The sequence below is a fragment of the Balearica regulorum genome, chromosome 14 (genome assembly GCF_011004875.1).
Source record: "Balearica regulorum gibbericeps isolate bBalReg1 chromosome 14, bBalReg1.pri, whole genome shotgun sequence".
Lineage (NCBI taxonomy): Eukaryota > Metazoa > Chordata > Aves > Gruiformes > Gruidae > Balearica > Balearica regulorum.
In genome coordinates this window covers 21,716,306-21,743,681 of record NC_046197.1, presented here as the reverse complement: position 1 = coordinate 21,743,681, position 27,376 = coordinate 21,716,306, and the positions used below count along the sequence as shown (strand labels likewise).

General features: G+C 44.8%; 2 protein-coding genes across 6 annotated transcripts in view; both read right to left on the bottom strand.

Moving 5' to 3' along the window:
• The window catches only part of KDM3B (lysine demethylase 3B), a 72,032-nt gene extending 64,783 nt beyond the window's left edge, over window positions 1–7,249 (bottom strand). For both annotated transcript variants that reach the window (XR_012837736.1, XM_075766479.1), the window contains exon 1: window positions 6,939–7,249. Coding sequence is in view for 1 of the 2 variants with exons in the window: in XM_075766479.1 (XP_075622594.1) it covers window positions 6,939–7,109 (171 nt within the window). In the remaining variant the exon portion in view is untranslated. The remainder of the gene's footprint in view (window positions 1–6,938) is intronic.
• A 2,304-nt stretch (window positions 7,250–9,553) lies between these two features.
• LOC104630065 (C-terminal-binding protein 2) lies at window positions 9,554–21,444 on the bottom strand. 4 transcript variants are annotated; one of them, XM_075766451.1, is made up of 11 exons: window positions 21,217–21,332; window positions 20,955–21,034; window positions 20,070–20,224; window positions 19,833–19,977; window positions 17,130–17,336; window positions 16,298–16,512; window positions 15,385–15,515; window positions 15,082–15,209; window positions 14,640–14,690; window positions 14,402–14,522; window positions 9,554–13,055 (listed from the first exon to the last, which is right to left on the bottom strand). In XM_075766451.1, the coding sequence occupies exons 2-11, from the start codon at window positions 21,001–21,003 to the stop codon at window positions 12,884–12,886; spliced, it is 1,374 nt and encodes a 457-aa protein (XP_075622566.1). In that variant the 5' UTR covers window positions 21,004–21,034; window positions 21,217–21,332; the 3' UTR covers window positions 9,554–12,883. The 4 variants fall into 4 exon arrangements, with proteins under 4 accessions (XP_075622566.1, XP_075622567.1, XP_075622568.1 ...); XM_075766452.1 differs by lacking the exon at window positions 14,640–14,690 and having other exon boundaries at window positions 21,217–21,444; XM_075766453.1 differs by lacking the exons at window positions 20,955–21,034; window positions 21,217–21,332 and adding an exon at window positions 20,744–20,866.
• Window positions 21,445–27,376: the final 5,932 nt, after the last annotated feature.

Below are 27,376 nucleotides of genomic sequence, written 5' to 3'. Positions count from 1 at the left end.
AAGACCTTGAAGAAAAAAAAAAAGAATGGTCAGTCTAATTAACAAGGAATTCACTGAATCACAGAACAAGATCAGCCAAAAAACCCCTCAGCTACTCAGCACACACAGCTTGCCCAAGGAATATGTATATACATACTACATGTAGAAGATATGTAACACAGCAATAACTTGAGACAAAAAGCCAAAACAACTCTGTCATAATCATTTGCATTTCAAGTAAAAGTTGATCCATATACACAAGTCCATGTGTTTTCACCTCCTATAAAATAATCAGTCTTCCTGACAGAAAAAAGTATGCCACTGCTAGTATTCCAGGTGAATTTCTGCATCAGGCAGTGCCCTGCAGTCACACTTAGAAGCATAAACAAACAAAAGAAACCTTTCAAACTTCTAGTATCTCCACTGAAAACTGAGAAAACATCTTAGTATGGATATTACAGAAATCCAACTTTCTGCGAACATTTGAATGACAAAATGGACTCCCAGCTGCCAACCTGTAGCTCAAAAACCTTACCAGCTACGGTGCTGAATTACTGCCATTACAAATGCATGATTCAGTCTTTTGTTTTCATTTGAAGTGTGACACATACAACTGCCTTAAAGAAAAACATACCAACAAATGTGTCAAGACAGGGACCTAAATTATGATAATATGTACTAGTATTCAACTTGCTAAATTCTACTCTATTTGCACAGGTTTTACTGAGTCTACTGCATTCTGTAGCTGTAACTGAAAATTCAGACTATATATTCACCAAACAAACCATAAAACATATGGTTTCTACTTTCCCAGCTTATGGCATTTTATTTGGTAAAAAGCAAGCCCTGTACATACTATGTCAACACTGTCCACCCAAGAAAATAAAATGCCAAGGAAAAATATGCTATGTTTTGACAATGATGGGAAAAAAAAAAAAATCTAAAGTCTTGTCAAAGCATATTTTATTTTTCTAGCCTTTTTTCCTTGTTTCTGTAGCTACAAAATAATACAAGCTCTACAACACTAACACAACACTACAAAATAATATTCAAAAAGGTAAAAATAAATAATTTTGATGAAATCTCTACATCTCTTCTGCCTTTAATTGGAACATTCAACGTCTTCAAAGGCAAACTGTTTGATCTGTAAATGCAAACACTTACAAGGAGCTTCCTGCAGACAGACTATGCCAATACACAGTAACTTCCCAGCTTTCACTTGCAAAAGCTGGATCTGAACACTCCTATGAATTTAACATGCAAGAACGCTACAATTTTTTGTATTACTTATGTCTAATAAAACTTTATTGATGCATTTACCAATAAATATAAAGAAGATGGGTTAACTCTAGTAAGATATTCCTTGAATATTTGAGCACCAATTTTCCAAAGTCAAATAACCATGGCTCACTAAGTCTGAACTAGGGAATCTGAAATATTTGATTCTGCTGCAATAAACACCATAGAGAAGGAGAAAGAGACTGACCCTCCAAAGTCAAGCCAATATTTACATGTCAGTGAGCTCTACAGAGCACCCACTGTCAGAGGAGCAAAAACTTACTTTATAGTCCTTCACCGATGTAAATATATAGCAGTCATGTTGCATGTGATTTTGCAGCTAAGCATCATTTCAGAAAACTCCCACCTGGCAGCCTATTGATGCAAGGCTTAACAATTTTGATTCCTTCCACAGCTGCGTAGGGACATCCACATCTGACCAGTGCAAGACAGGATGGGGGGGGGGGGGGGGGGGGGGGACACGACACGACACACAGATTGACACAGGGGACTAGGTGGACCTTTGACACTGTCCAGTACAGCTGTTTTTATTGACACAAATGTAAAATACTCAGACTGATGTATTAAAGGCAGCATTTCTCTATCTTAGAGGCTTACCTTCTCAATCTAGAGCTTCCATGTTTCTACCTAGACTTCCCCAACATATTTATTTTGTGCAAGTACAATAGGTTTAAAATGTATTGAAATTACTGCACATATGCAGATCAGCATAGCACGTGTTCAATAGTGTTACACTTCCTAAAACACCAGAAACACTGCATAAGCATCATGTAGGGACAGTGAACATTCCAAGTGTGCATTTCCATAATCACCAGGAATAAAGCAGTTCAACTGAAACTCCTGCACATGTACAGTAATTGCTACCAGGTGTCAAGAAATTAAAACAAGTATCCTCAAATAAGGAAAAGAGGAGAAAAGAAAACACAGGAACTTGGAGTGTCTTGGTTAATAGAAACATAGAAGACAGCAGGGTGAGAAGGTACCCAGCAGACATGGAACCAGTGTTGTGTAAGGACAAATCTGTAAATTGTTTAGCCAAATGCGTGCAGGCTAATAAGCCTCTCTGGTATACTGCCACACAAATTTTGTTACTGTAACTTCTCCATGACCTGTATTTTGGAGGAAGAGCCCTTCACCTCCCAGTCCCACTGTCAGCTCTGATAACACCACGTCCTACCAATTCCTTCCACAGCCACCATCTGCCCTGCCCCTTACTACTCAGTGAGCATGACACAGGGACACCAGAGATGGCACAAGACTAGGAAGGCTCATTAGCTTGAGTCTCCACCCTATTCCTCATCTATAACTTGATAACCACTTCAGATCTGCCAAGATCCTTTTGAGAATTTTGCAAGTCAGTTTCCTCTACTGCAGTTACATGGCCAAAGAGGACTTTTTTTTTTAAATCAATCATGTAAACTCATATTTACATAAGCTACAAATGCAGAGATGTTCCATCCCCCTCCTATCATCTCTGCTCCTTTCCTTTGCATTTCAGTAGTACAAATGGTTATAGAATTCCTCATGACCCTATTGAGCCCTGAGAAAAGTCATCAGTGGAGCCACAGAAGACATTGCTCACCAGATGAATGCAAATTTGTCAGTGTGAATGTCTATCTTTCACAAATGGGAAGACAGACAGGCTATCAGACAAAAAAAAAAAAAACCCAAACCCACAAACAGAACAAAAACACACAAAAAACTCCAAACACACACCACAAACTGTGGCATAACTAGCATGCCTAGTACTTTGTACTTAGGCCACCAATAAAGTACCACAGCGTTAAGTGGAGAAAATGTACATCCACTACTTTTGCAGTCAGATCTCCATCAAAGAACTGTATTTTACTTGCAAAGCAAGTAAAAATTTATTTGAAAAAATGTTCAACATCCTGTTTGTTCTTAAATGTCTTCTTTACAATGAAAAGCATTAAAGATATGCCTACTGGTCTTGCCTGCATCCACCCAGCCCAGTATTCTGCCTTCAATAGCAGCAATAGGACTCATTTAGGGAGCGAGACAAAGCCTAGATCACTTTCTGTGGTCCATTCCCCTCATACACTTTCAACATGCAAACACACGCGCGTCTTGCTGACAGGAAGAATAATCCAGGAATATGATCACCTCTGCAGGACAGAAGGAAATGAAGACAAGTACAATTGCACAGAAAGCAATCTGGATATCCTGGGCTCATACAGCCCCAGCTTGTTGTGAACCTTCCCACCACTTTCACAGAGTCCCAGTTTCACATCCTTGACTGAAAACTCCTCTTTTCATAGCTATTGCACTTTGAAAGCTTCTACAAACTCCCCATTCAGTCCCGACCAGAGATAACTGAAATTCTGCAGCAGACACATATGCACAGCTGGCAAGAACCTCCACACGCCCTATCCCAAACAGGCAGTATACGCACATTTTCCCCACATTCTTCTCTACTGTCAAGATCACTTTTCATCCAAAAACTGCTCCAGAGAGTTTAAGTTGAAATCCAGTCTCATAGGGTTCTAGCATCCCTCATCTATTACACACAGTCTCCATACAGGAAGGTACTCCTTTCCAATGTGACCTAGTTATAAAAACTAGTTGAAATACCCTGATATTTATGGTTAACTCCAGCAGTTCTCATACTTGCAAAGTAAATTAAGCTTATTCCACAATTCAGATAATTTCTAAATATCAACTTTATTCAATGCAACCCCTTAAGATAATAAGATACTTTAGATTACTACAGGTTTTTGTTAAGCTGTATAATCTACGTATCATGTACAAGTGAAAATGTTTTCAGAATACATTGAATTATATGTGCAGAATGCTGTAGGAAACATAAAAACCTCAGACATAAAAAAAAACCCCACTTGTGAGAGATTTAACTTACTATCCATTAAGGGGGAGAAAAAACCCCAACCCAAACCCAATCCCTTCTCTACCATCTACCATAGAAGCGTATACGGATTATTCCAAAACAGTCCTACTCAAAATACCTTGTGTCCCAGGCCTCCTAATTTCCATGGTATTTGTATAGTTTGTCTATGCATTAGTCATCCCACTTTTGTTTTCCACATAAGCAAACGCAGTACTATCCTGCGTATGACACACTGAGCTCTTTTGCCATTAACATGTAAGGTCCTTTTACAGTATCAGGACAATACTGAGCTAAAGCTTGACAGTTCTTTTATGATTCTGTCCTAAATGACATTTTGAGAAAAAGGGTAAGATTTGTTTCTAGTTAGAAGAGGCAAAGCTGTTTTCTAGTAGCAGTGGAGTCTTCTCAGGATTTCTTCTAGGTGCTCTGAAGATGGCACAACTAGGACCATTATATACATTTTTTGTGGACTAACCATAATCAGATCATCCCACATTTCATCAAAGTAAGAACATTTAGGAGCTACTCTCTATAACCACATTTATACATGGAAAAAAGCAAAACCTTTTCAGAGGCTTTACCCCACCAGAAAAAGTAATAATAGTAATAGTTTCTTAAAATTCCAATATTAAGGAAAAAAGAAAAAAAAGAAAAGAAAAAGCTATTGCAGCTGCTTTCTGAAACACTTTAAGTTCTACACTTCTTATCTGTTCCTGACTTTTCTGCCTTGGAAAAGTGTAGATATTGGACTGCAGTTTTGTATTTCTAAAAGCCCAACGTCAGACTATGGGCTAGTAAGTGAAACCATCCTTACAGGATGCTACTAGAAAGTACAGACATAAGTAACCCGAAGAGTAGAATAGGGTTTTTTCCTAGCATTTTTCAGCTCTAGTCCACATTATTACTTTACCTTAGATGAGTATTTCCTAAACTGTGGTTGACTGCTTGGTGCCAACTCATCGCTTCTTCTGGCAGAATGAGTTTAAAAGGAAGACTTATTTTTCTGATAGTACATCATTATCATTGTAAAAGCAGTGTTCATTATGCATGGAAGGTTCCATAACAACACTAAATACTCCACATTACAGAACTCTGAAAAATCTGCCTTGAGTGTTTTACACAGTTCACATTTAAGAGTTCTTGTACAGATTCGGAGAATACACTGTTTAGAGGCAGCTGCATCACTGAAACTGTACTAAGTGGAAGGTTATTGATGAAAGGACCTGGGGTGAGAACTGCAGTGCTGAACAAAGGTAATGACTTCACACACCAAAAAAATCCTACTCTTCCCATGCTATCAAGCACAGAAGTTGATTTTTACTTTATTAGGTAAGTCAAACAGGTGTCATGGCTGGATGGCAATAACCAGGAAAAAAGTGACTACCTTCTACTGGACAGAGATACACACACACACAAAAATAAAAAAGGCAACACTCCACCAGTCCTTCCAACAAAATAGTAATAAGATCAGGCGCACACAAAAATTCCTTACATCATACTCATATTTGAGATGGATGGTTCCATAATACAAGCATAGCGATGATACACATCAAACGCAGTTTGCTACAAGCGTAGCTCTCCAGACCAGGTCTTAGCCCCAATACATCTTCATGTTTCAGATAAGAGTCTCAAAGGCTTGTCCCATTTTCCTTTCGAAGATCCCCTTTCTGTGTGGTTTGTTGTTTTTTTCTTTAAACAAATAAGGGAGTAGCTAGAGTGCATCACCACAGCTCTCAAACACAGACACAGGCTGCCAGGCCACCTGGGTTTCCAAAGCTAAAACCAGCATACTTCCTACTGATAGTCCTAGTTGCAGTTCTACAACAAGGCCAAAGAAAGCAGGATCAATGTGTAAGAAGTCAAGGGAACTTCTCAAAGTTGGAACTCTGCAAAGAGGCCCAAAGAACTTATCGCAGCAACAACAATTTTTTAAAGAAGCTAATAATAAAGATAACTAACAAAACTCTTCACAAACACACAAACTTATTCCCCATTTTAACAGCCACAGTTCTCAGAAGCATGCCATCCATTCTCTAAAGCGTGCCATCACTTACAGCGAACACTTGCAGAACTGACACATGCAAAGAGAAACAGCACAGATATCTTTTAAGAGCTTTTTTTAAGATCTTCACCCAAGTGTCTCACTGAGTTATACTTGAAATAAACCAAACAAATGCTAAACAGTGTTTAAACACATTACACAAGGCACAAATTCCTACAGCTGAAAACAAAATCTACATTGGAATAAAATCTATGATCTCCGCTCAAAATTATGCTTTCAAACAAGGGGCATCGTTTAGGCTGATCAAGAATACTTAACCTCTTCCCAGAAGAAACCCAACCCACCACCAAGAAGTTATATACAGATGTAATCAGCATCAGAAAGCAGAAATGTCCCACATGCATTTGTTCCACACGTAGGTTACCAATCGCCGCACCTCAAGCTGCTGGACCCTCTCCGCCCCGAAGAGACCCGTGCCCCGGCAGCTCGCAGGGCCGCTCCTCCACCGCACTCGCCGCAGGCCGGGCCCGCCACTCCTCGGCCCGAAGCGCGTCCCGGCAGGCCCAGCGGCGAGCTGCGCGCTCCAGGGAGGGCACAGGTCGCCAGCACAGCGCTGCCGCGACCCGCCCGGGGCAGGAGGCGCCCCGCGGCCCCGGCCTCGCCCGCACCACAGCCCTGCCCGGCAGCGGCCCGCGCCGGAGGCGGGAGGCCGCGGCCCACGCGGGCGGCCCGACCCGCGGCGTCCCCGCCCGCGGCTCCCCTTCGCCCCAGCCCCTCCCGCCGCCGGGGCCTCACCGCCAGGTCCTGGGGCACGGCTCCACTCATGGCCCGCACCGTGCCGCTCCGCCAGGCCCGGGAGGGCAGCGCAGGCCCCGGCTCCGGCCCCACAGCCTCGCCCTCGCCCGGCCCCGCCGCCAGCAGCAGCAGGAGCCGCTTCCCCACGGGGGAGGCCGCCGCGTCCGCCATCCCCGACGGGCAGGAACCTCCTCCGCCACCGGCCCGAGCCCACCGGTCGCCGCCGACGCCCCGAAACACCGAGCAAGCGACTGCCCCGCGCTGGGCCTCCGAGCGCCGCCCGCCCCGATCCCGGCATGCACCTCGCTCGCACAGTCTCCCCCCACCTTCCTCTGCCCCACAATGCCCCGCACCGCCCGTCCGGCCTCGCACCGTGAGCCCCGCGGCCGTGGGGAACGGAGGCGGCAGCGGAGGAACGTGGCGCCGCTCTCTGTGGCTCGACAGCAACGGGCCCGGCAGGGCCGCGGCCCAGGGACGAGACTCTACGGCCTGGAGCCCGCGGCGGGGAACGGGAGCGGTCGCGCAGCTTGAGGGGCCGCCGGGAGGGACAGGCCCCGCGGCGGGGCAGGGGAGCCGGTCGGCGGGGAGGAGCCGGAGCAGAAAGTCTTTCCGCGGCAGAGCCTCTCATTAACACTATGTTCAAAATCTGAAATTGTCACCGAAATTAAGGAGTTTTTACCTAAATTTCAAGGTAAACACACACAACACCCAGTACAATAACAGCTTGAGATGTGGGATCCGAGTTGTAGTTTTCAATGTTTCGGATTGGCGTAAACGCTATTGGCCCTAGAATAACAGCAGCGTGTCACAGGTGTGGGTGCTTTGCTTTTCAGTGAGGCAGATCTGAAAAGGCATTTATTTGGGGGATGAAGATAAAAAATCATTATGCTAATGGCACGCAGCTGTCACGATTAGCTGATACATTTGAACAGTTCCCATGTAGAATAGTGCAATGCCCTAAACCTGCTCCTTTTTGACATACTTGAACAACCACAAAATATTTCAGAATCCTATACTGCTAGAGAAATGATGTGCAACTTTGCATCTCTTTCTGCTTGTGCAGTAAATACACAGACAGAAACCGGAATAAGGAGCAGAGCTATACTCTATACCAGAAAACAAGGATATTCTTGTGGAAATAATTGTTTTCTTCTTGTGCTTGCACTCTGGGAGTCACATCTGACACTGAATTAGCAGCAGCAACGGCAAGTTGCTTGCTTTCACTTTATTCAAAATGATTGTGCTAGGTAGTTTTGAATAGATGACAACATTTCATCTTTGTTACTTTCTAGTTAGAGGGATGCAATACTGTACTGGGAAATGAGTAAGACGATGCCCAATACCAGTTTGTACATGCCTGTCCTCAGAAGTGTATTTCATCATTTCATCCCATTATCTGCACTCTATGGTGTACTTTTAGTCCTGAGGTGGCACACAGATAAAATACTGAACAGCTTCTAAGACATTTTATTACATCAAGAGAAGGTTCAAGACCTTTTTTTTGGAAGTGGGGTCTGCCTTTGCTACACAGAACTTAAGAACAAATATTAGTGTAATCAGAACTCTGCTCTATCCTCCTCTGCTGTGCAGCATCTGTGCATTTTGATTTACTACACACCACTAGCTTTATTAACCCCTCCCACCAGTTTTTTGGGGTGGTGGTGGTTTTTTTTGTTTTGAGGGTTTTTTTGGTTTGGTTTTTTTTTAAGTACAGGAGCCAATATCTGCATGAAACATTACTGAAGGGTAATTAGGTCTTGTGTCTAAGCGATTGCCATGATAAATCCAAGATCAGTACTACATTCATTGAAGTGCAGGCTTTGCCCTCATGTCTTAAGTTTCTTTACTGAAACAGTAAGATCATCAGCTGTGTATTAGAAATAGTACCACTATGTGAAAGATGCCAAGTGGTTCTATGTCTCCATTCCACCAAGACTGAAAATGCCATGATAAAGCAGGCCAGCATTTCCCATTTCCTAAGCATGGTGCTAGATATTCCAAAGGTGTGCAGCACCAGCTAGACAAATAGTGATATAACCCACCAAGAACAAGAAGGGGTTTCCTAACTTTCATTAATGATTGACACAGGGAGCATAGGCCATAAAACATGAATTAACTTTGATTTATGAAATACCTAACCACGTGCTAATTCTGTTGCACTGGCTTTTATTATACATTAGAAAAATTCATTTCATGGGCTAATTTTATGTATTCATTTAAAATACTATTTTGCTGTAAAAGGCAGGCAGCTACTGCTGCTTACACATGTATATTTAAACTACACACTTAAAAGGCTGCAAAACCAGTTACCACAATTTCAACTTGTGAGAAGTCACATAAGTAAACACCAGACTACATCCAAAGCTGTCCCTTAACCTGTGAACATGGCTTCTTCCCCAGTCTGCCACCTTCACAGCCTTGATTGACAGTCAATACTCCAGAATCCAAAGAAAGTAATTTGCCAGAGTGGGTGATCCAGGGGGTGATTGTGCGGAAGATCCAACTTACCCAATTTGAGAAAAGTGGGACTGATGCAGACACTCACCTGTACAGGTTTTCAACCCTCCATTTCAATACTGTATCTAAGGCCACCCCTTCCATAGACAGCACCCATGTTCTTTGGAGAACTTTATTAAAATATATCCAAGAAGTAATCAAACATTTTCTAATGAGTAAGGAGAGAGCTGAAGTGAGGAAAACATCTGTACAGAGGACAGTGCTTTAAGTTTTTGTTTACATGCTTTATTTCAATGTTTCACAGTTTAGTCATCGTCTACAAAAATATATTTCTGAAACTCTGAGTCCTCTATAAAAAAAGCTGGTCAGCAGCAGTGACCCTGACAAACAGAATGTACCTTGGGACAGTGTGAGCACCTCCTGTAAGCAGATTAGTGCAGCTAGGGCACTCCTGCCTCACCCTGGGAGACTTCTGTTCTTTGGGATTAAAGCTCTGCACTAGTTCTGAAGGAAGGTGTTAAAAAAAAAATCCTTCCACTACTGTATACTGCACTAAGCTTGGGAGGGGGAGCTGCAAGTCAGTGTATCACACAGGGAAGAGTGCTAACAAAGGACTTGGCACTCACGGGATCGAAAAGACCACAGTGTACTTTAGTACTGGTAAAATTTTCTTTGCGCTATCTGTTCAGAACAGCCTTCATCTGGTAATAATATGTTCAGTCTATAAGCAGAGGTACAAATGGCATACAAGCAGACTAATCCTATAAACACAAAGAGAGTCCTCCTTTGAGGTCATGATAAGGGTTCTGTTCATTTTTACCTCAACATTTTCTGTTGTGGCTTTAATCAAGGGAAAAAATGCCTTCATATCCAATCACAAGCCTACATAGTGTTGGATAGAACAGAACCACTATCAATGCTGTAAGCTTCAACTCCTTTGTACCCATAACTGGAAATATTTCTTATGACATCAATTATTTAATTCCTACGCTTACTAGTCACCAGTATATCTAGGCACTAAAAATAAGAATTGAGAAATTCAAGTGTCCACCAAATGAGATTTTTCCATTCTTCCTCTGCTCAGTTGACTGGTCTATAGAGATACTTGCAGTTAAGAAGAAAGAAAAAAAATTGCTGCCTCTTTTAAAAAAATAAATCTATCTTGCATTGTGTTCTAGAAGAGACAAGGTCAATGTACTCTGATCCTCTGTATTCACAAAGCTCATAACTAAAAGCCCCTTACCACAAAATAATCTCAGACCCGAACCTCTAAGCAGGGCAGGAATTTTCAGCAGCAAAGGAAAGAGTAGTTTTGACAGATTGCCTAACATGGTAATAGACAGAAGATGAGCTCTCAGTCTCTGAAAACTTTTCCCAATCTGCCTGTCAGCACAGCAGCTTTCCGAGCTAATAGCTTGTAAAATTTAGATTTCCTAGAGATTAGAGAATTCAGGAAAGTGGTGCTGGTTATTTTAGGTACAGCTGCAACCAAAGTGCTTCCGAGCTCTAGGTTTTTGTTCAGAAAAAGTTCTCCTGCAACTTGTGCCTACCACCAGTACCAGTCTGATCTGCTAAACCTGAGCAGCCAAGGAGGTATATGAATTAAGTAGAATCAGCATTATCCATGAAAACACAGAAGCCAAAAACCTTCACCGAGACAACTTATCAAAAAAGACACTCAGCATTAGAGAACTAGTATCTCACTAATGCTAAACAGTTAAAGTGTAAAACCGATAAGAAAACACCTGAAGTTTACTTCTTGCCTATTTTCCTTTCTTGAATTGCTGAGGAGTGTGGGGGGTGGACAAGAAAGGAGTGAATCACTTCACTGTATCAGTAGTAAGCCATTACATGAAGGCAGTATTGGAGAAAGCTTTAAAACCAGGAAAAAAATCTGAAAACTTAGTGACTCCGAAAGCTTTCCTCAGCTTCCCAAACTGTAAATAGCCTGAACAGAGGATTTTGTCAACACCTCAATGTGTACTTCCAGTCTATGCCCAGCTGTTCAGCTTACAGTCAGACACACAATAGAGGGAAGAATCGAGAGAGGCAGCCAAACCCACGCATAGGGTATGCCTCCCATATAGCACCGACTTGAATATACCCACACGACATGAACAAATCTATCAGGAACTGTTACATCTTGTGCACAGAAAGGTTGTAACTAAAGCATAACAAGATGAAATTAAAGGAATATTTGGAATTAAGGAAAATCTTCTCCTGTGGAACCTGTTTTGCTGAAGACTCCATACCCCTTTAAAGAAGCAATTCATATTCAATCATTTGGGAAATGGGAAAAGACTTGAAAGCAACAATCCTGCCTTGGCTTCAGGTGACAAGCTAAGAGTGTTATTTCTCCTTTAATATCACAAAGCTTAATCATGTAAAAAAACCCCACTGCCTTGCCCTGCCCGCTGCTGGAGATGCGGTATATGCTAGCAGAGCAGAAGTAGAGTACTTTGGTCAACTGTTGAAAGCTGCCTTCTCCGTCAGCACAGAGACAAGTGTCACTAGCACTGGTATGTTACTTCCAGTTGATGCAGTTATGCAAAAAAAAAAAAATCTGTAGCACAAAGCTTACAATTCTAATGTGTGGATAAACATCACCATTAGACTGTGAGGTACATGTGCGTGAGGAACCAGCAACTGCAGCTGCAAGTTATTGCTACTTGCTGTCTCACAGTGCAAGTTTTCCCCATTTCTGCATTCTCTTTGCCTTCTCCGAGTTACACAGACTCTAGGGTGAACTATTCTTGAAGCCTCACAAACACAGTGGCCACCAGAACACATTTGATGACATTTTAATCCCTTCCAAATTTTTTTACAAGGCTGGCTTTGAGACTGTTACGTTTAACTTCAGGCCTAGTACTGCACAGACAAAACTCTGTATGGTCAAGAACTAGCAATGCCTGCACTATGTCTGTTCTCATAGGAAACCTTAATAACAAGCAAAATAATACACAGAGCTGAGCCTAGACTGCATTCTACCAAGGGCATAATAAAGACAATAGTCACAACTTCTCCAAATCACTAATATTTTTCTAATATTCCCCATGGCTACACTTAGAGAGGTTCAGCCAAATTAAATTAAAGCTACAAGTCACAACTGAAAAGCGTGCACTGAACTCTGGTGTTAGGAACACTGAGGGCCATCCCTGATCAGGGAGCTCCACTTCTGTTTTCAAGTGCACAAGGACAGTTCCCTGTCACAGACAACCGAAGCAGATATATGGGAAAAATCATTGGTTAAACCAAGTATTTCTGAGGGGAGACAAGGTGACTGCTGCCTTGCCCCAGAGAAGGAGAAAGATTCATTGAGAGATTAAAACTAAAGGGTTACAAAATAAAGGCAAGAACTAAAGTTTGCCGGTAATGAAATGCATTCTCCCATCCTGTATGAACAGGAAACAGTCTCTGTAGGGTGTTAAAGAAGGTCCTAGGAGGAGATACCCTCCTTTTTTCTGCTGCCAGAGGAGCAAAAGATGCTGCTATTGGTCAGCAGGAATCTCTCTGTCTGCATCCAGTTTGCTTGTCTCTCCTGGGGAAGGGGTACGCGGTGCAGAGTGAGAAACAGAAGGGATCCCATGAGCTACAATTCCTTCCACTACTGGCGGTTCTGGTAGCCCAGGGGTGGCTACTCCCACTACTCCTGGAGGAAACCTAAAACCAACAAAAACATAGAAATTACAAGCTTGTCCAACAGCATTATGCAAGGGGACAGGAGCCATGCCCTCAGGCACCTGCTGAATACAAAACCCTCTTTCTAACAGAAATGCTCTAGAGATAGAACACAGGAAAAGTCTACAGAGCTGAAGAGTAGCAGTTATATCCCAATACCAAATGGTACCTGTTCTCAGACAGAGAGAGTGAGTCTCGGGTCACACACTAAGCACTTGGGAAACAGGTACAAAGTTTATCTCCAGTGGGAAACAGTGTGAGGCACTGTATGAAGGTACCCTGAAGGGCTGGAAATTCCTTCCCCATCAGCAGAAGGTGTGCAAGCTGCCAGTTATGACAGAACAAAGGGTAGTGGGTTTAAGCTAAGAGAGGGTAGATTTAGGGTAGACGTTAAGAAAGAAATTCTTTACTGTGAGGGTGGTGAGGCACTGGCACAGGTTGCCCAGAGAGGCTGTGGATGCCCCATCCCTGGCAGTGTTCAAGGCCAGGTTGGATGGGGCTTTGGGCAACCTGGTCTAGTGGAGGGTACCCTTGCCTGTGGCAGGGGGGTTGGAACTAGATGATCTTTGAGGTCCCTTCCAACCCAAACCATTCTATGATTCTATGATTATCCTTCACTGGGCTCTAAGATAGAAAAAGTAAGGAGCTGAACTAAAACAGCTACACATAAGAGGAAAAATGGAAGAGCAATGCTCATGAATTGCTAATGAACCATTCTTCCATTCTGCCTCCCTGTGCCTTCTCCATAAATATATATGAAGCTCTGTAAATCTCTCAGAGAAGGGAAAAGAAGATGTTTCCTACTTTGCAAATGGGAGAAAAACAGAAGGGAAGCAACCTACCCACAATCACTTGGAAGCCTGTAACAGACAAATAAACTGAAATACACCCTATTTAGACCACGGCCTAAATCCACTGGGCAGTGTCTCTTTAATAGCCCATATCTGGGCTACAGATAAGAACTGTGCTTTGTTTATACAGCCCTAATGATATGCACAACTTCAAATGTTAAGATCCAACTTCTTTTCAGGCAACCAGCAGGCTTTCTTATATTAAGGTATCTCTTGGGCAGATCTTGCAAGGATTTGGAAAAATTAACCAGTATGCAGCTGGAACTAAATATGACCAAGTAAATGCTAAATCCTAGAGTACAGCTTCAGAGGTGCTGCTGTTAAGTTTCTGGAAAGAGCTCATATACAGAGTATATGGGAACAGAAACATACCCGCTTGCAGGTACAGGCAGATCTCAAACCCAAAGAGGGATGTTGGCCTACTTCAGTAGGAAGATAGGCTTGGAAGCAGTAACTTGGACAACCTAGATATCTCACCTGTAAGCTGCAGCTCCGTTGAGTTCTGGGTGGACAGTTGCAGGATCAATACTGGACCACTGAGCTGCTAACAGCAAGTACTCCTTATTAACACAGTTCCTCAAAGCATCAGGTATGTGACCTGCAAGAGTGCCAAGAATGACAAAAAAAAGCCCAGGACACAAGTAGGAGGGGCTCGTTCCCTGAAGCATTTACAAGGGAAAGTAGAAAAGAAATGCGCAACACCTTTTCCATCTACCTCCACAGGATAACACAGGGCAGGGGAGACTCTCCTCTGAACAACTGGTCTCTGGAGAAGACAAGAAACTGATCATTCCTTTCCACTTCTGTGATCATGTGGAAATTATTGGCCACAAACTGCAATTGCAATGCCTCACCTTCCCCAAGGGACAATACATACTACTCCAGAAAAAAGGTGTACAGTATAACTGTCAAAGGAATTATTGCAAAGGATTTTGAAGATATACTAGGTACAAGGCTTTCCCAGGGAGGGAAAGTGCCCCTCCAGCATTAGTTACAAGATTCTCAGAAGGCAAAGAGACAATTACCAACTTACGCTCCAGTTCCAGAAACCAACCACTGAGTCTTAAGTTTTCAGAATAATCGGCATAATCGTTGCAGTGAACTAACAAAAGAATACTAATTCAGCAGCAGCTGCAGAGCACAGTCTTCCTCATTACCTGTAATAGCTCTGCGGATCTCTTTGGCTGCATCTTCTCTGGATTCAATGGAAGCCTGCTCACTGTACCAGGCAGTGTGAGGGGTGCAGATCACATTGGGTGCATCTTTTAAGGGCCCCTGAGCAAAGCTGTGGGGGGGGAAGAAAAAAAAGAAAAAGAAAAAAAAGTGGTTTCTCTCCAGAAGTGATAACCTCATCTGTCCTCTCAGGTATCACTGTAACTCAAATAACAAAAATAAAATAAAAGAATCATCCAGCATAGGTGACTCACAAGATAGCAGCAGGCATGCAGGCACAACATTACCTGAAAGGCTCAGACTCATGCACATCCAATGCTGTTCCTCTGATTCTCCCCTCTTTCAAGGCTTGTGCTAAGGCTTTCTCATCTACCAGCCCTCCCCGGGCTGTGTTCACTAAGAAGCAGCCCTGGCGCATCTGGAAGAAGAAAAATATTAAGTGGGTTGAGAATGAGACTTTTCATGGAAGCTAAGTGAATCTTGGGAAGTCTACTGGAAATGAGCAGGAGCCTGCAGTGATTAGATGAGGCCTGGACGAACTAGGAGTGCTCTCACTGCAAAGCTAACCACAGGGGAAATGCCTGCAAGCAATGCTTGAGAAATTGCTTTAAAAATGAACAAACAAAACCACAAGACAACAAGGGCAAAAGTGGAACCCTCAAGTTCTGCACTCCATATTCATCCTACTACATTAAAAAAGAAAGAGGACATGAATCAAGTATCCAGCTACACAAAACTGGACTACAACGTCCAGATGTCTCTCATGAAAGCACTGAAAAGCATTCATAGACTAGCAGAGTAGAGCCCGAGACTGACTTTGCAGTGGGCTTGGGCAGAGAGGCTTTGGCAGAGCTGTGTAAACAAACTTACACAGACCCAGCCACACCACATCTGGCATTAACCAGCAGAGTCGATTATGTATTTTAAAGGTAATTTGAAGTTATTGAATCACTTAAAACATTCTTTATAAATGAAATTACTTGGCAAAAAAGAGCCAATCCTACTCTTCTCTTAACATGAAATTCTATACAGCACAAAGCACAGGCACCCGGATCCACACGCTACCAGCCTCCAAAGGCAGCAGGAGGCACACGACAGAGGCAGCAGGATTCACACGCTCTCAGCCTCTGTGAAAGCAGCAGTTTCTGTTTGCATTCATTTCCACAGTGCTCTGTGGGGGAAATCAAGCTCCTGCTGCACCTGTTTAATAGTGAAGTCATTGATGAGGTGATGGTTATGTTCATTCAGGCTGCAGTGCAATGTGATGCAATCGCTGTGCATTAGTAGATCCTGCAGGGTTCCTACTCGTTGTAAACCCAAGGATCGCTCCACTCCATCCGGCAGATAGGGATCATAGAAAATCACGTTGAAGCCAAAGGACTTGGCTCGCAGAGCCACTGCCTGTCCAACTCGGCCTTCACAAAAGAAAACCCACAATCATCAAGGAAAGGTAAAACAAACTTTAAAGACAAGATACTGGGATAGACTAGGAGCCTACACTGGAGTTTACTGCCAGGGCCCAAGGTATTGCAGCCCTGGAAACCCCTAGGATTGCCATAGGGATCCAGAGGAGGTTATTCAGTGCTGATCCCATGTGGCTAATTCTAGTCCTTCCCCATGCAATAGCCAGAGCTTAGCCTAGAAGGAGCTCTGTTTTTCAAACCAAATCTGGATCCTGAGTCAGAGGCAGTAATAATCTGATTACAAGAACTTGGAGAAGGAATTGGTAGCTTTCAGGTGGCTTTGTTACTGATACAGAGCCTAGCACACAGGGAAACAGTCACCAAGAAGAGCTATCTGAATGTTCCAATTCTTCTAGCCATTTGAATACAAAAAAAATTCCCCAATCCCATGACATACACCCAACTCTTGAAGATATCCAGCATCACAGAATAGGGCACTAGTATTCCTTATGAGTCAGTGTGTTTCACAATGAACAGCTGTAAAATTATCACTTTTTTCAGTCTGTGACTCTTAGGTTCCCAAAAACTTTCACAGTTCACTTTTCAATTTAACAATTCCCATCACTTACCTAGTCCAATGATGCCCAAAGTCTCCCCACGGATACGCACAGCGCCTCCAGCCACCTCTCGAATCTGTTCTACACTTGAGGCTCGATTCCCTTCCCGCATAGCCTGATGTAGCCAAGTAACACGGCGATAGAGGTTCAAGATGTGGCAGAGGGTGGAGTCAGCAGTCTCCTCTACTGAGGAAGAAGGGATGTTGCAAACTGCAATGCCTACAAAGCCACAGAGGTCATATAAGATTTTTAGCATCACAACGCTAAACAAACATAGAGCTCTTAAAGCGTAAGTGCTGAAAGATAATTCAGTGCTCCAGAACTACCGCCAGGAAACACAGGACTCATTTCAGAGGCTCATTCTACAGCAACACAGATGCGACCAGCCAGCTGCAACCAGCCTGCTTTTTAACCCCAAGGAAATACCATTCCTTCCTTGTAAATATCCCTTTGATTGACACACAGCAGGGCAGGGGAGAAAGGCTGAAATGAGAAAACCGGGTCATTCAAGTGATGCTAGAAACTGACTGTTTTAGATGATCTGCATCCAAAAAAATGCACTTGCTCCAGAGATACTCCTGACAGATTAACTGACAGACTGTAGAAGAATTAAGACAGATGGTTGAGCTCTTTCATGCCTTGCAGTCCAGATGCTCACTGCAAGCATCAGCTTCCCCAAGAGCAACAATAAGTAACTACCTCATTAAAGGCAAAGAAAAGCCACAGGAGCCTCTCTAAATCCATTTGAAGTTACACTTAAAAATAACAACACATAAGCACTCCCACTCTAGAATAACATACAATCACAAGGGACCATAAAGCCAGTGGCTAGAATTATCAGGTAAATTACTAACGCAAACAGAGTTTAAGTCCTGGAAGCACAAATTGCTGTCAGGAATGGCAAAGATGAACACTGTAGCAAAATCTGGTCATTCCTGAGCAGCCTATTAAAAAAAAAAAAAAAAAAAGGAGGGGGGGAAGAGGGGAAGGGAAATGGGGGCTGGCAACATACCGCTTCACTGCTGCTATCCTTCATTCAGCAAACCAGCCAAGAAATAAAAATAACTAGGTGAAAAAATGGTCTCTTCCCAAACGTAACCCCAGCCACTTGCCAAACCAAGGAAACTCTTCCTCCTCAAAAGTCCACTTCCTACCTAAAAACTAGGAATAAAATCTAGGCAATGGTAGAAGGCACATAAAATTCAGCAATGTGTCACTCTTGTAAACCTATTACATAGGAGACATTCGACTAAACTCAGACCATGCTCTCCCAAGAGAACTAGGAGAGCAATGGCCACACACAGTCCCAGATATCTGACTCCTTTTCTCTGTCAAATCCTTTGCACTTGTGCCATAATGCCACACAGACGACTCAGAGGACATGAGATGGGGAGATAGGGAAACCTAACTTCTTCTCATCTCACTGGTTACCATCTCATTCAACTTCAGACAAGCTACATGCACTCATCTTTTACGCAGCTAGACTCAAATTTGTGTTTACATGCAATATTATGCCTAAACGTAAGAAAACGCAAACACATACAACAGCCCTTTGGTTTGATTTGAAGACTCAGAACATGTAAGGAACAGTATCTTACCTCAGAATGAATTAAAGAGCCTGGCTAAGCATGAAAATAATCAATAATTGTCCATGAAAAAATCAAATCTGGCCATGCATAAGGGTCATCATACTATTGCTCCAAAGCAAAAGTAGCAAGCAGCAGTCTCATGGTGAAAGAACTTTGACCGATTTCTCCTTGGGTTAATGAGTGTGGAGTGAGGGGAAAGGGAAGGTTTTCAATCTGAATCAATCAAAGACATGGATGGTGACTTTACGCAGAGAACCCTAAGAGCAAAGTAAGTTCCAAACTCAGCCCAAAAATGTAATGGCCGGATGAGAGTCAAAGACCTTGCCAGGAACTCTTGAGACTACTCAGTTGAATCATTCAGATGAGAAGACTCTTTAGACCTAATTCAAGCACTACACAAATATGCACTGTTCGTTTATTTGCAATGCATCTGTTCTTACAGATCTAGAAAATGTAATGCCTGTTTCAATTTCATATATAAATATTTGCATTTGATTTAAACTTAATCCAATCTGCATTACATTAAGTAAGGTTTCAAATCACTGACACAAACCTAAAAAAGAAAGGGCAGGGTACTTAGATGATCCACCTCACCTAGGAGACTACAAGGTCCAAAAGTCTCCCTGTCATACGTTTAATAAATAGCAGCTTTTCGTCACCTGATCCAGAGACTCTTCACATGCCTAGGGCTCTAAAGGGATCAGTAATAAAGTGTTGAATCAGAACCTACCTGCATATAAAAAAATTAACATGAAAACTCACTTATCAAGCATTTACAGTGAGTTTATCCTGCATCAGCATTTGCAGGCTGCTTTCAGACAGAGCTTGCTCACTTCTTTCCCCACAAACAACCCAAAGCCACCTCACCAAAAGTTACCTAGAGACCATATTCAGGTTTCTGAATCCCACATAGTCAGATTGCAGAGCAATCTGAGAATCTCTCTTTCAAGCCACCTACCACCTCCCGTATTGGTCAGCTTCCTAAAGATGCCTGATACTAAGCATCTCCAAATCTTTTTACATACAAGGTTTTAAATGCACTCAGGTACACAACAGAAAAACACGTGCAGTGTTCCACTTCACATTCAGTTCTCATTGTAACAGAGCCCTAATGGTGTCATCATACCTAATTCTGCAGCGGATTTGATGTCAACATTGTCATAGCCACTGCCAATACGCACAATGACCCTGAGGGCTTTGAATTTCTCCAGATCCTGACGAGAAAGGGTAATGGTGTGATACATCAGAGCTCCTACTGCCTCATTCAGCACCTACAACAAAAACCAGTCCAAATCAATCTCTGCTTTGGTTACACTAAGAGGCAGAGCTCTACATCCAAATGCTTGCACACGTTCTTGCCCACCTTTTCATGGATTTCCTGAGTTGACTGAGCATCACAAAATGCCACTGTAGCAACATCCTTCAAAATGGGCATCTCCACAGTGCAATCTCGTCCATCCAGGAGTGCAACCAGTGGCCGTGCTGGCATTGGGCCATTCACAATAGGAGGACGTATGCCTATTAAGAAAGTCAGCAGGAGTGATTAGATGAAAAACAAGAATCCTGGAACCCTCATTTGTTAGTCTAACAAGTCCTTAGTTCTGTTAGAGTTCTATAGTATTTAGGAAGGGATGGGTCAAAGCAACAGAAATAAACAGGAAACACACACAGGGAAACAAAGCTAGGGGAAAAAACCAAACCTCTCTGCCACCTCTATATAAAGAAAAATAAAACATGCTTTATCAATAACAAGACAATAGAGGTTGTCTACTCAGAAGCGTGCCGTCTTACTCTAGGCTCCTGAAACTAGTTACAAAGCCACTTCAGCCCTGCTCCCCATTAACTTCCCCCACATACACCTGAGCAGGCCAAGATACTAAGTCTATTTCTTCCTTAAGTGACCAGAAGAACTTGTACGTCCGCAGGGCCTCCGACAGTCATTGGCAGACACCCCCTTTCTAGAACGGCGAGGCACCGACGCCCCCCAGCAGCAGGGCCGCAAGCAGCGTGCTGCAGAAGCGCCGGGTGGAAGCCCACCCGCAGGCGGCAGGACCCGGACAAGCCGCCGGCCGGTCTGATGGGCACCTCAGCTCGACAGGGAGAGCAGCGGCCGGGCCAGGGCTTCCGCCGCACAAGGGCACGCTGCCGCGGCCGGCGCTGGTCTCCACCGCTCGGGCGCTGGGCCGCTGCTGGGCGTGTCCCCACGCGGCGGCACCACCGCTGCCGAGCAGGGCCCGCCCCGCCTCACCTTCGCAGATCCGGTCCAGCCGCTGCCGCTTCACTTTGTGCCGGTCCATGGGCCGGGCCAGGCCGCACCGCCCCTCAGCGCTGCGGAGGGACACGCCGTCACTCGCCGCCGGATCCCGCCGCACGCGCAGACGCGCCCGCCACCGGCTCCCGGGAGGAAGCGGAAGGGCCGGGCCGCGACCCCGCGCCGAGCGGCCCCGCCGCCACAGAACCGCCGCAACTTGGGGCGCCGCTCGCTTCCGCTTCCGGCCCGCCCCACAAACCTTTGCGGCGCGGCAGCGAGCGAGGCCCAGCGGCCGTCACCGGCACGGCAGGGCGAGGCGGGGGCCAGCCGGATGCCGTCGCCGCTCTGGGGCCTCTCGGTCCTCCCGCGCGCCGCCAGGCCCTAGTTCTCCTTGGCCAGACCCGGATCCGGGCCGTCTGGGTCCTGCGGGAGCGGCGTGCGCCTGCGGACTTGAAACCAGCGCCGGGGCGCGCCGGGCTCCGCGCCCTTCCTGAGGGCCGCCGGGCAGCGAGAAGCGGGACGGAGTGCGGCAGCCGCCCCGCCTCCCCCGCGCCGGGCGGGACCTGCGCTGCCCCCGCGGCACCGCCCGCCGGGAGTGGCTGCGCGGCCTCAGCTGGGCCCACAGTCAGGCCTGCCGAGGCCTGCTCAGCCGCGGGGGGTGTCTGTGTAACATGGCTTCAGCAATGACCAGAGCGGCAAACGTAGGATAGGTGCCCCCTAGCCTGCTCTGTGTTGGGGGCATCTTTTTCTCTGCCTTTCTTCTGCTTTTGGAGGCAGGAGCCCAAGTCCTTCACCTGAGAAGGCAAAGCGCAAGCTAGTCCACCCTGTGGCTTCTGCTCCTTTAGCCCTCTGCCACCCCTTCACGTGGATCATTTCATATCAAGGCCTGTGACTTGTTCTTGTGTGAATGTGAGGTTGCTGGTATCTCAGCACTTCTGACACGGAGGCATATGAACTCTTGGAAGGGCAAGAATGAAAAGCAGCAATGAGAAGCACCAGTACAGGCTGTAAAGATCCAAGATGTATCCAATTCTCAAGACACTCAACAACAGGGAATTCCCAGCATAGGCCCAGGCTAAAGAAAGGGGGACAGCTCATTACTGCCTTGTGCAGGCAGGAAAAAAAAACAACCCAACACTGGAGGTCTAGCCAAATCTGAGAACACAGGCTTTTTGGGCCTGGCTCTGCTCTGCCTCTGCAGTACCTGTTGGAAAGGAGAACTAAAAAGTCTTCTCCAACATAAATGATTCCTCAGTAGATGTTTGAGATGCAAGTTTACCACTTGAGAGCAGTGTCTTGGCTGCAAGGAGTTGACCAGGAAGGGTGGTTACAAAAGCCTGCATTGCCTGGAAGGTAGATCCTGGGATATGGCTTCAGGTCTTCCTAGGAACCTTGCTCTGCATGAGACAAAATGGGGAGCTATTCAAAACAGCTCAACTTCTGTCTTGCCACATTTGCAGCCTTATCTTCCACGTTAGTCCCATGGTCCTGTGAGTGGGTCAGCACTACAATATCCTCTCCAGCATCTCTGCATCCCATCTAGTAATATCCTGCACTTACCTTGTTGCTGAATGCATCATGCTAACTGCCTTTCCTGGAGGAAGGTTTGACCCCAAGTGCGTGCTGACAAACATCACAGTTCAACTCCCTTAGCTAGTCAGCACAATTGTCCATGCTTCATGTACAAATGAGCTGCACAGTATCACAAAGCAGGCTAGTTTTCTAGCTCACCAGCTACCCACAGTCTCCCTACTGTTCCCCAGTGCCCACAGAGCTGGAGCTGGTTACCCCCAGACGTGGGTCCCAGAATCTGTCTTGTTTGCACAGACTGCACTAAAGAGACAGTTTCCTTCTGACCGAGCAAGAAAGGATGCAATCATTGTGAGATAGGTGGGGCAGCAAAGGACATTACATAAATGGAGCAAGCCGCAGGAAGTGGGACAAAGTGAGGACACAGACAGCACAAGCCTTCCTCACTCCAGCCTACATTCTGCATATCCAAAACTTACTGGCTTTTCCCTTAGCAGAGCATTAATATACACCAGTTAGAGTTTGGAGGTGAAAGACGAGACGCAATCACCTCCTTCACTACCATTTTTTCCTCAAAAAAGAAACTGAGCACAAAGAACTTTACTGAGGGTGTACACAAATCTGAATGCACCAAACTGAAGTACAGCAGATGCCACAGTCACTGCCTAGTTCCCAGAATTCACAAGGCCTTGCTGCTGCACCATCAGTTCTTAAAGAAGCCTATTTTCACAAACACACTGAAAAGTTGGTGATCTCAGTTGTCTACTAGTATCATCAAACCCTCAGTTGAATAAATACACGCAAGCTGCATTTCTGGATATGGGTGACAGATGAGAGATAGGACATGCACGCCTGTGCTGTGGAACCACAGGAGCCACCTTGAGCTGTCACATAGCAAGTAGTCCAGCTGCTAAGTTTGATGCCACAGAAAAGCCAAAATCATGCATGGTGGGACAAGGAGAGTTAAGACTAGACATACAGTGAAACACAATCTTGAGACAAAAGAAACAAGAGGAAAGTCTCAGTCTTGTGCTTCCTAGAGCCAGACAAGGGTCTGAGCATTTCTCTTTACCCTATAAACTTACACACCCACTTTGCAAGCTGACCTCCGGTCAAATCCATTCCACTTTTGTATTGACCTCATCTCTGATAACTATTTAAACTAGTAAAAAAAAAAAAGAAAAAAGGGAAAACCAAACAAATCAACAACAAAAAAAACCCCACACCACAAAAGAGTTGGGGGGCAGAGGGAGACTTGATGTGGGTACAACAAGTGAAATCCATCCAGACAAATTAACACTTGCGCATTGGAGGAACTACCATAACAGGCCACATCTGGATGATCAGGGAAAGGTTATGGAGGGAAAAAGAGTCATCACATCTCAGGAAAGACCAAAACCCTTGCACCAACCCACACAGTAGTGATGGCCACCTCTGGAAACCTTAAGCAGTGAAGCACGCCACACCAATTGTCACCACAGCGCCCTACAGAAGGGCAGATTTCTGCTCCACTCGGTACTTGCTCAAGTCAGTCTTCTAACTAGACAGCAAGCCCCTAGCCTACAAGTAGTCTTCTAGTCAGTGAACCAACTCCTGTCCAACAAGCAAGCTCCTTCCCTCTCCTGTGATGTCCACGATGGAGCTGGGGAAGAAAGTTAACATGAATGACCACCAGTATATCATATATATCTATCTGTCTCCTCTGCTCTGGGCTATTCTGGGTACTGCCACTCCAGCTTCTTCTGACTATAGAAATAGTATAACAAAATACAGCCCTTTTTATATCCTCTTCCCCCATCATCCCCTAATGCCCAGGGACCCACCTTTGCATGTCATGACTGCACCTTCCACAAATCCCAGATAGCATACCTTTCATCAGAAAAGCACAGCAAGCACAAGGAAGAATAAATTCACAAAATGAGAAAATTTAAATCCACAGAATCAGCATGGTCAGCACCGAGTAAAGTGTGCCCCTGCTTTCTTTGCAGCTCTTACTGTTTACTGTGTTCCCTGGAAACTCCATGGAGTCTCTGGAAGAGTCTAATCAAGAGACACATCCTTTGCTGTGCCTGACCACAATGTAAGACAACATACATGTTTGCTGACTACAGCCAAGTCCAACACAAAAGCCATCTTTACCCCTCTAAAAGCCTCAAAAATCATGAGTTATTTTTGCCATCCTTCCCAGCCAACATAGAGAACAATCTTAATCAACTAAATGGATCCTGTACCACATCCTAGAACCTGTTAACTTTATGATCAGTCCAGGTAAGGAAAAAAAAAAAAAGAGTTACTCACCCTGAGAATCCACTACATAAATTAGGACAAGCACAGGGGAAGTAACATCACCAAGCAAGTGCTGTACAGTTTATTGAATATCAAATCCAAGGTATTTATTATACAAACATTCCTGGTACCTGATCTGAAATCCATACAACTGATCTACTTTAACACGGCCCTTTTCTTCAACAGCTCCCAAATTCCATTCAGATACATCACTGTATGTTTTAACAAATCTGTGTGCCTTTCTCCTGCTGTATGTAGGGATTTGGTGAGCAAAAGGACAGGTGGTGATAATGGGAACTGTGAGCTGGTGACAAGAGCAGTTAAACAATAACAAGGTAAGAATATTTGGCAAAGATACAGACAACAAAAGCATAGAGAGTGCTTAGAAAAATGCCATATTTTCAGGCTTGCTGGGTCTGAAGACCTTTAAATGTTTCAGGATATTTCATGAACTGGTTGAAATAATGACAGATTCATGAAGGGTGAATCAGATACCAGGAGTGTGAAAGAGGCCAAAACCTGCCTATGTGGAAAAAGACAAGAAGATAGGCTAAGGATTATGAACCAATGAATTTGCCTGTAATTTAAAAAAGAATAATAATCTGGTCCATTTAAGTTGTTCGTGGAAATCAATAAGACTACTACTCATCTCCAACACAGTTTGTCAAGAATTAATCTGTTTTCTCTTTCAAAGTAACAGCCCTTATCTATAAGGAAGAAGCAGAAAAGATTGCCTGTCTTGACTCTAGTGAGCCTTCTGAAACTGCTTCATGTGGTATTGTAGTCAAGCTAGGGAATCATGAACTAGATTCAACTACTGTAAATGTCTTTGTAATTAACACTACTCAGTGGCTAGCTGCTGGAGAGTATTTTAGGGTAGTATCATTACATATCCTACCTTTTATGCCTCCCAAGGCATCCACTGCTGAACATCATCCATAAGGATGAACTACAGTCAGTGCTTAAAACATTAGCTATCCAGAGATCTTGAGAGGACACATAAACTAGGGAGAATTCAAATAAGAGCCTATGTTAAACAAACAAAACCAAAGTGCTGAGAATGAAAACTATTTTACAGGTGCCTTCAGAAACAGCATATTCATTAGAAAGACTTTCAATTGACCCAGTATGGTTGTTTTTACAAGAGTATCTCAAGTTGACAACAGGTGAACTTCTGGTCTTCCTTGGGAGAGCAGGATAGACCAGAGGACCTCTACCTGTTCCCTTACAAGTACAGATCCTGACCCAAAGACCGTTAAGTCAGTGGGCAGAGATTTGCTACCTCCAGCAATCTCTGAAGGTTCTGTAGCAGATAAAAGATGACAGAAGAACCATTCTTTCCCCCGCTCCTGTTATCCCAAATGTCAGTTTGTCAACAATGCAGAAAGCAATCATAAGAATAGGTGTTAAGCTATCCAATCACCTCTGTAGGTGCATGTGCACACTCACAATTCTACAGAAGGCACTGAAAATGAGGGAAGCTGAGGAACACCTCTGTACAAAAAGCAGTGAAATTAAGACAATTATTAACTTTGGAAAAAGACAGTGAGGCAGGTAGACAGAGTTCTATAGACTCTTGAATTGTCTGGAAAGAGTGAACGAAGGCTGACTATGAGTACCAAACTGAACTGGCAGGTTCCAAACAAGCGTCAAGCACTTATTTCTGCACCACCACCACTACCCCCCAGCTCCCCTGCAATTAGTTGAACAGTGGAACTCTTCGCTAGGAATACGACAAGTTTACAATGATCAAAAAAGAAACTCCCTACCCACCCATCACATTGACAAAAGAAAAGCACGCTCAGGACTGCTAAACACCTCCAATTTGGGAAATCCTTGAGTGGCAGATCACTGGAAACCAGGACTGCTGCTGGAAAAATCTTCCAACCTGATTTCTTAGGCACCAGTTCTTGGTCACCGTCAGAATACTCAGACTGACTTGTTCTGACTCGATGGAACAAAGAGCATTTCAGTATAATGTAACAACTAAAACTGCTTACAGATTAAATTAAGGTAATGACTTGAAATAGTGTAATAACTCGGATACAAACGTAAACCAGTATGTTTACTGTCTGGTTGTCAATGGCCATTTCGTTCCTGATTGGGGACGCTGACGGGAAGCAGAAGAGAAAGCCGAAGCCGGGCTTAATCGAGGCTCAGGGGAGAGCTGTCGGCCGGCCCCAGCGCTGAGCCAGCCCCGACCCCTCCCGCCGCGGGGAGGGGAGGAGAAGGGGCGCGACCGGCGGCCGGTAGGCGGAGGAGCGGCTGGGACCGCACCAGTGAGCGCATGGCCGTTCCAGGCGGCGGGGCCGGGCACTCACCGGGCGGCCGCTCCTGCGGCGCTGCCGCTGCCCCGTGAGCAGCGCGTCCGCGTTCCCCGCGCTGCGGCGGCGCTCGGCACCGAGACGTGCCGGGAGCGCTTCGGACCCGGCGGCGCGGCCAGGCAACGCGGTCGTCCCGGGGGAGGCACGGCGACGCGGGGCCCGGGGACGCTGGCTGGAGCTGCGGGGCCAGAGCAAAGAGCAGCTCCGTGGGGTGCCGAGCCCATCAGCCGCCCAAGCACCGCCAGCAGGGCTCGGGCATACCTGCCCCTCCTAGCAGGG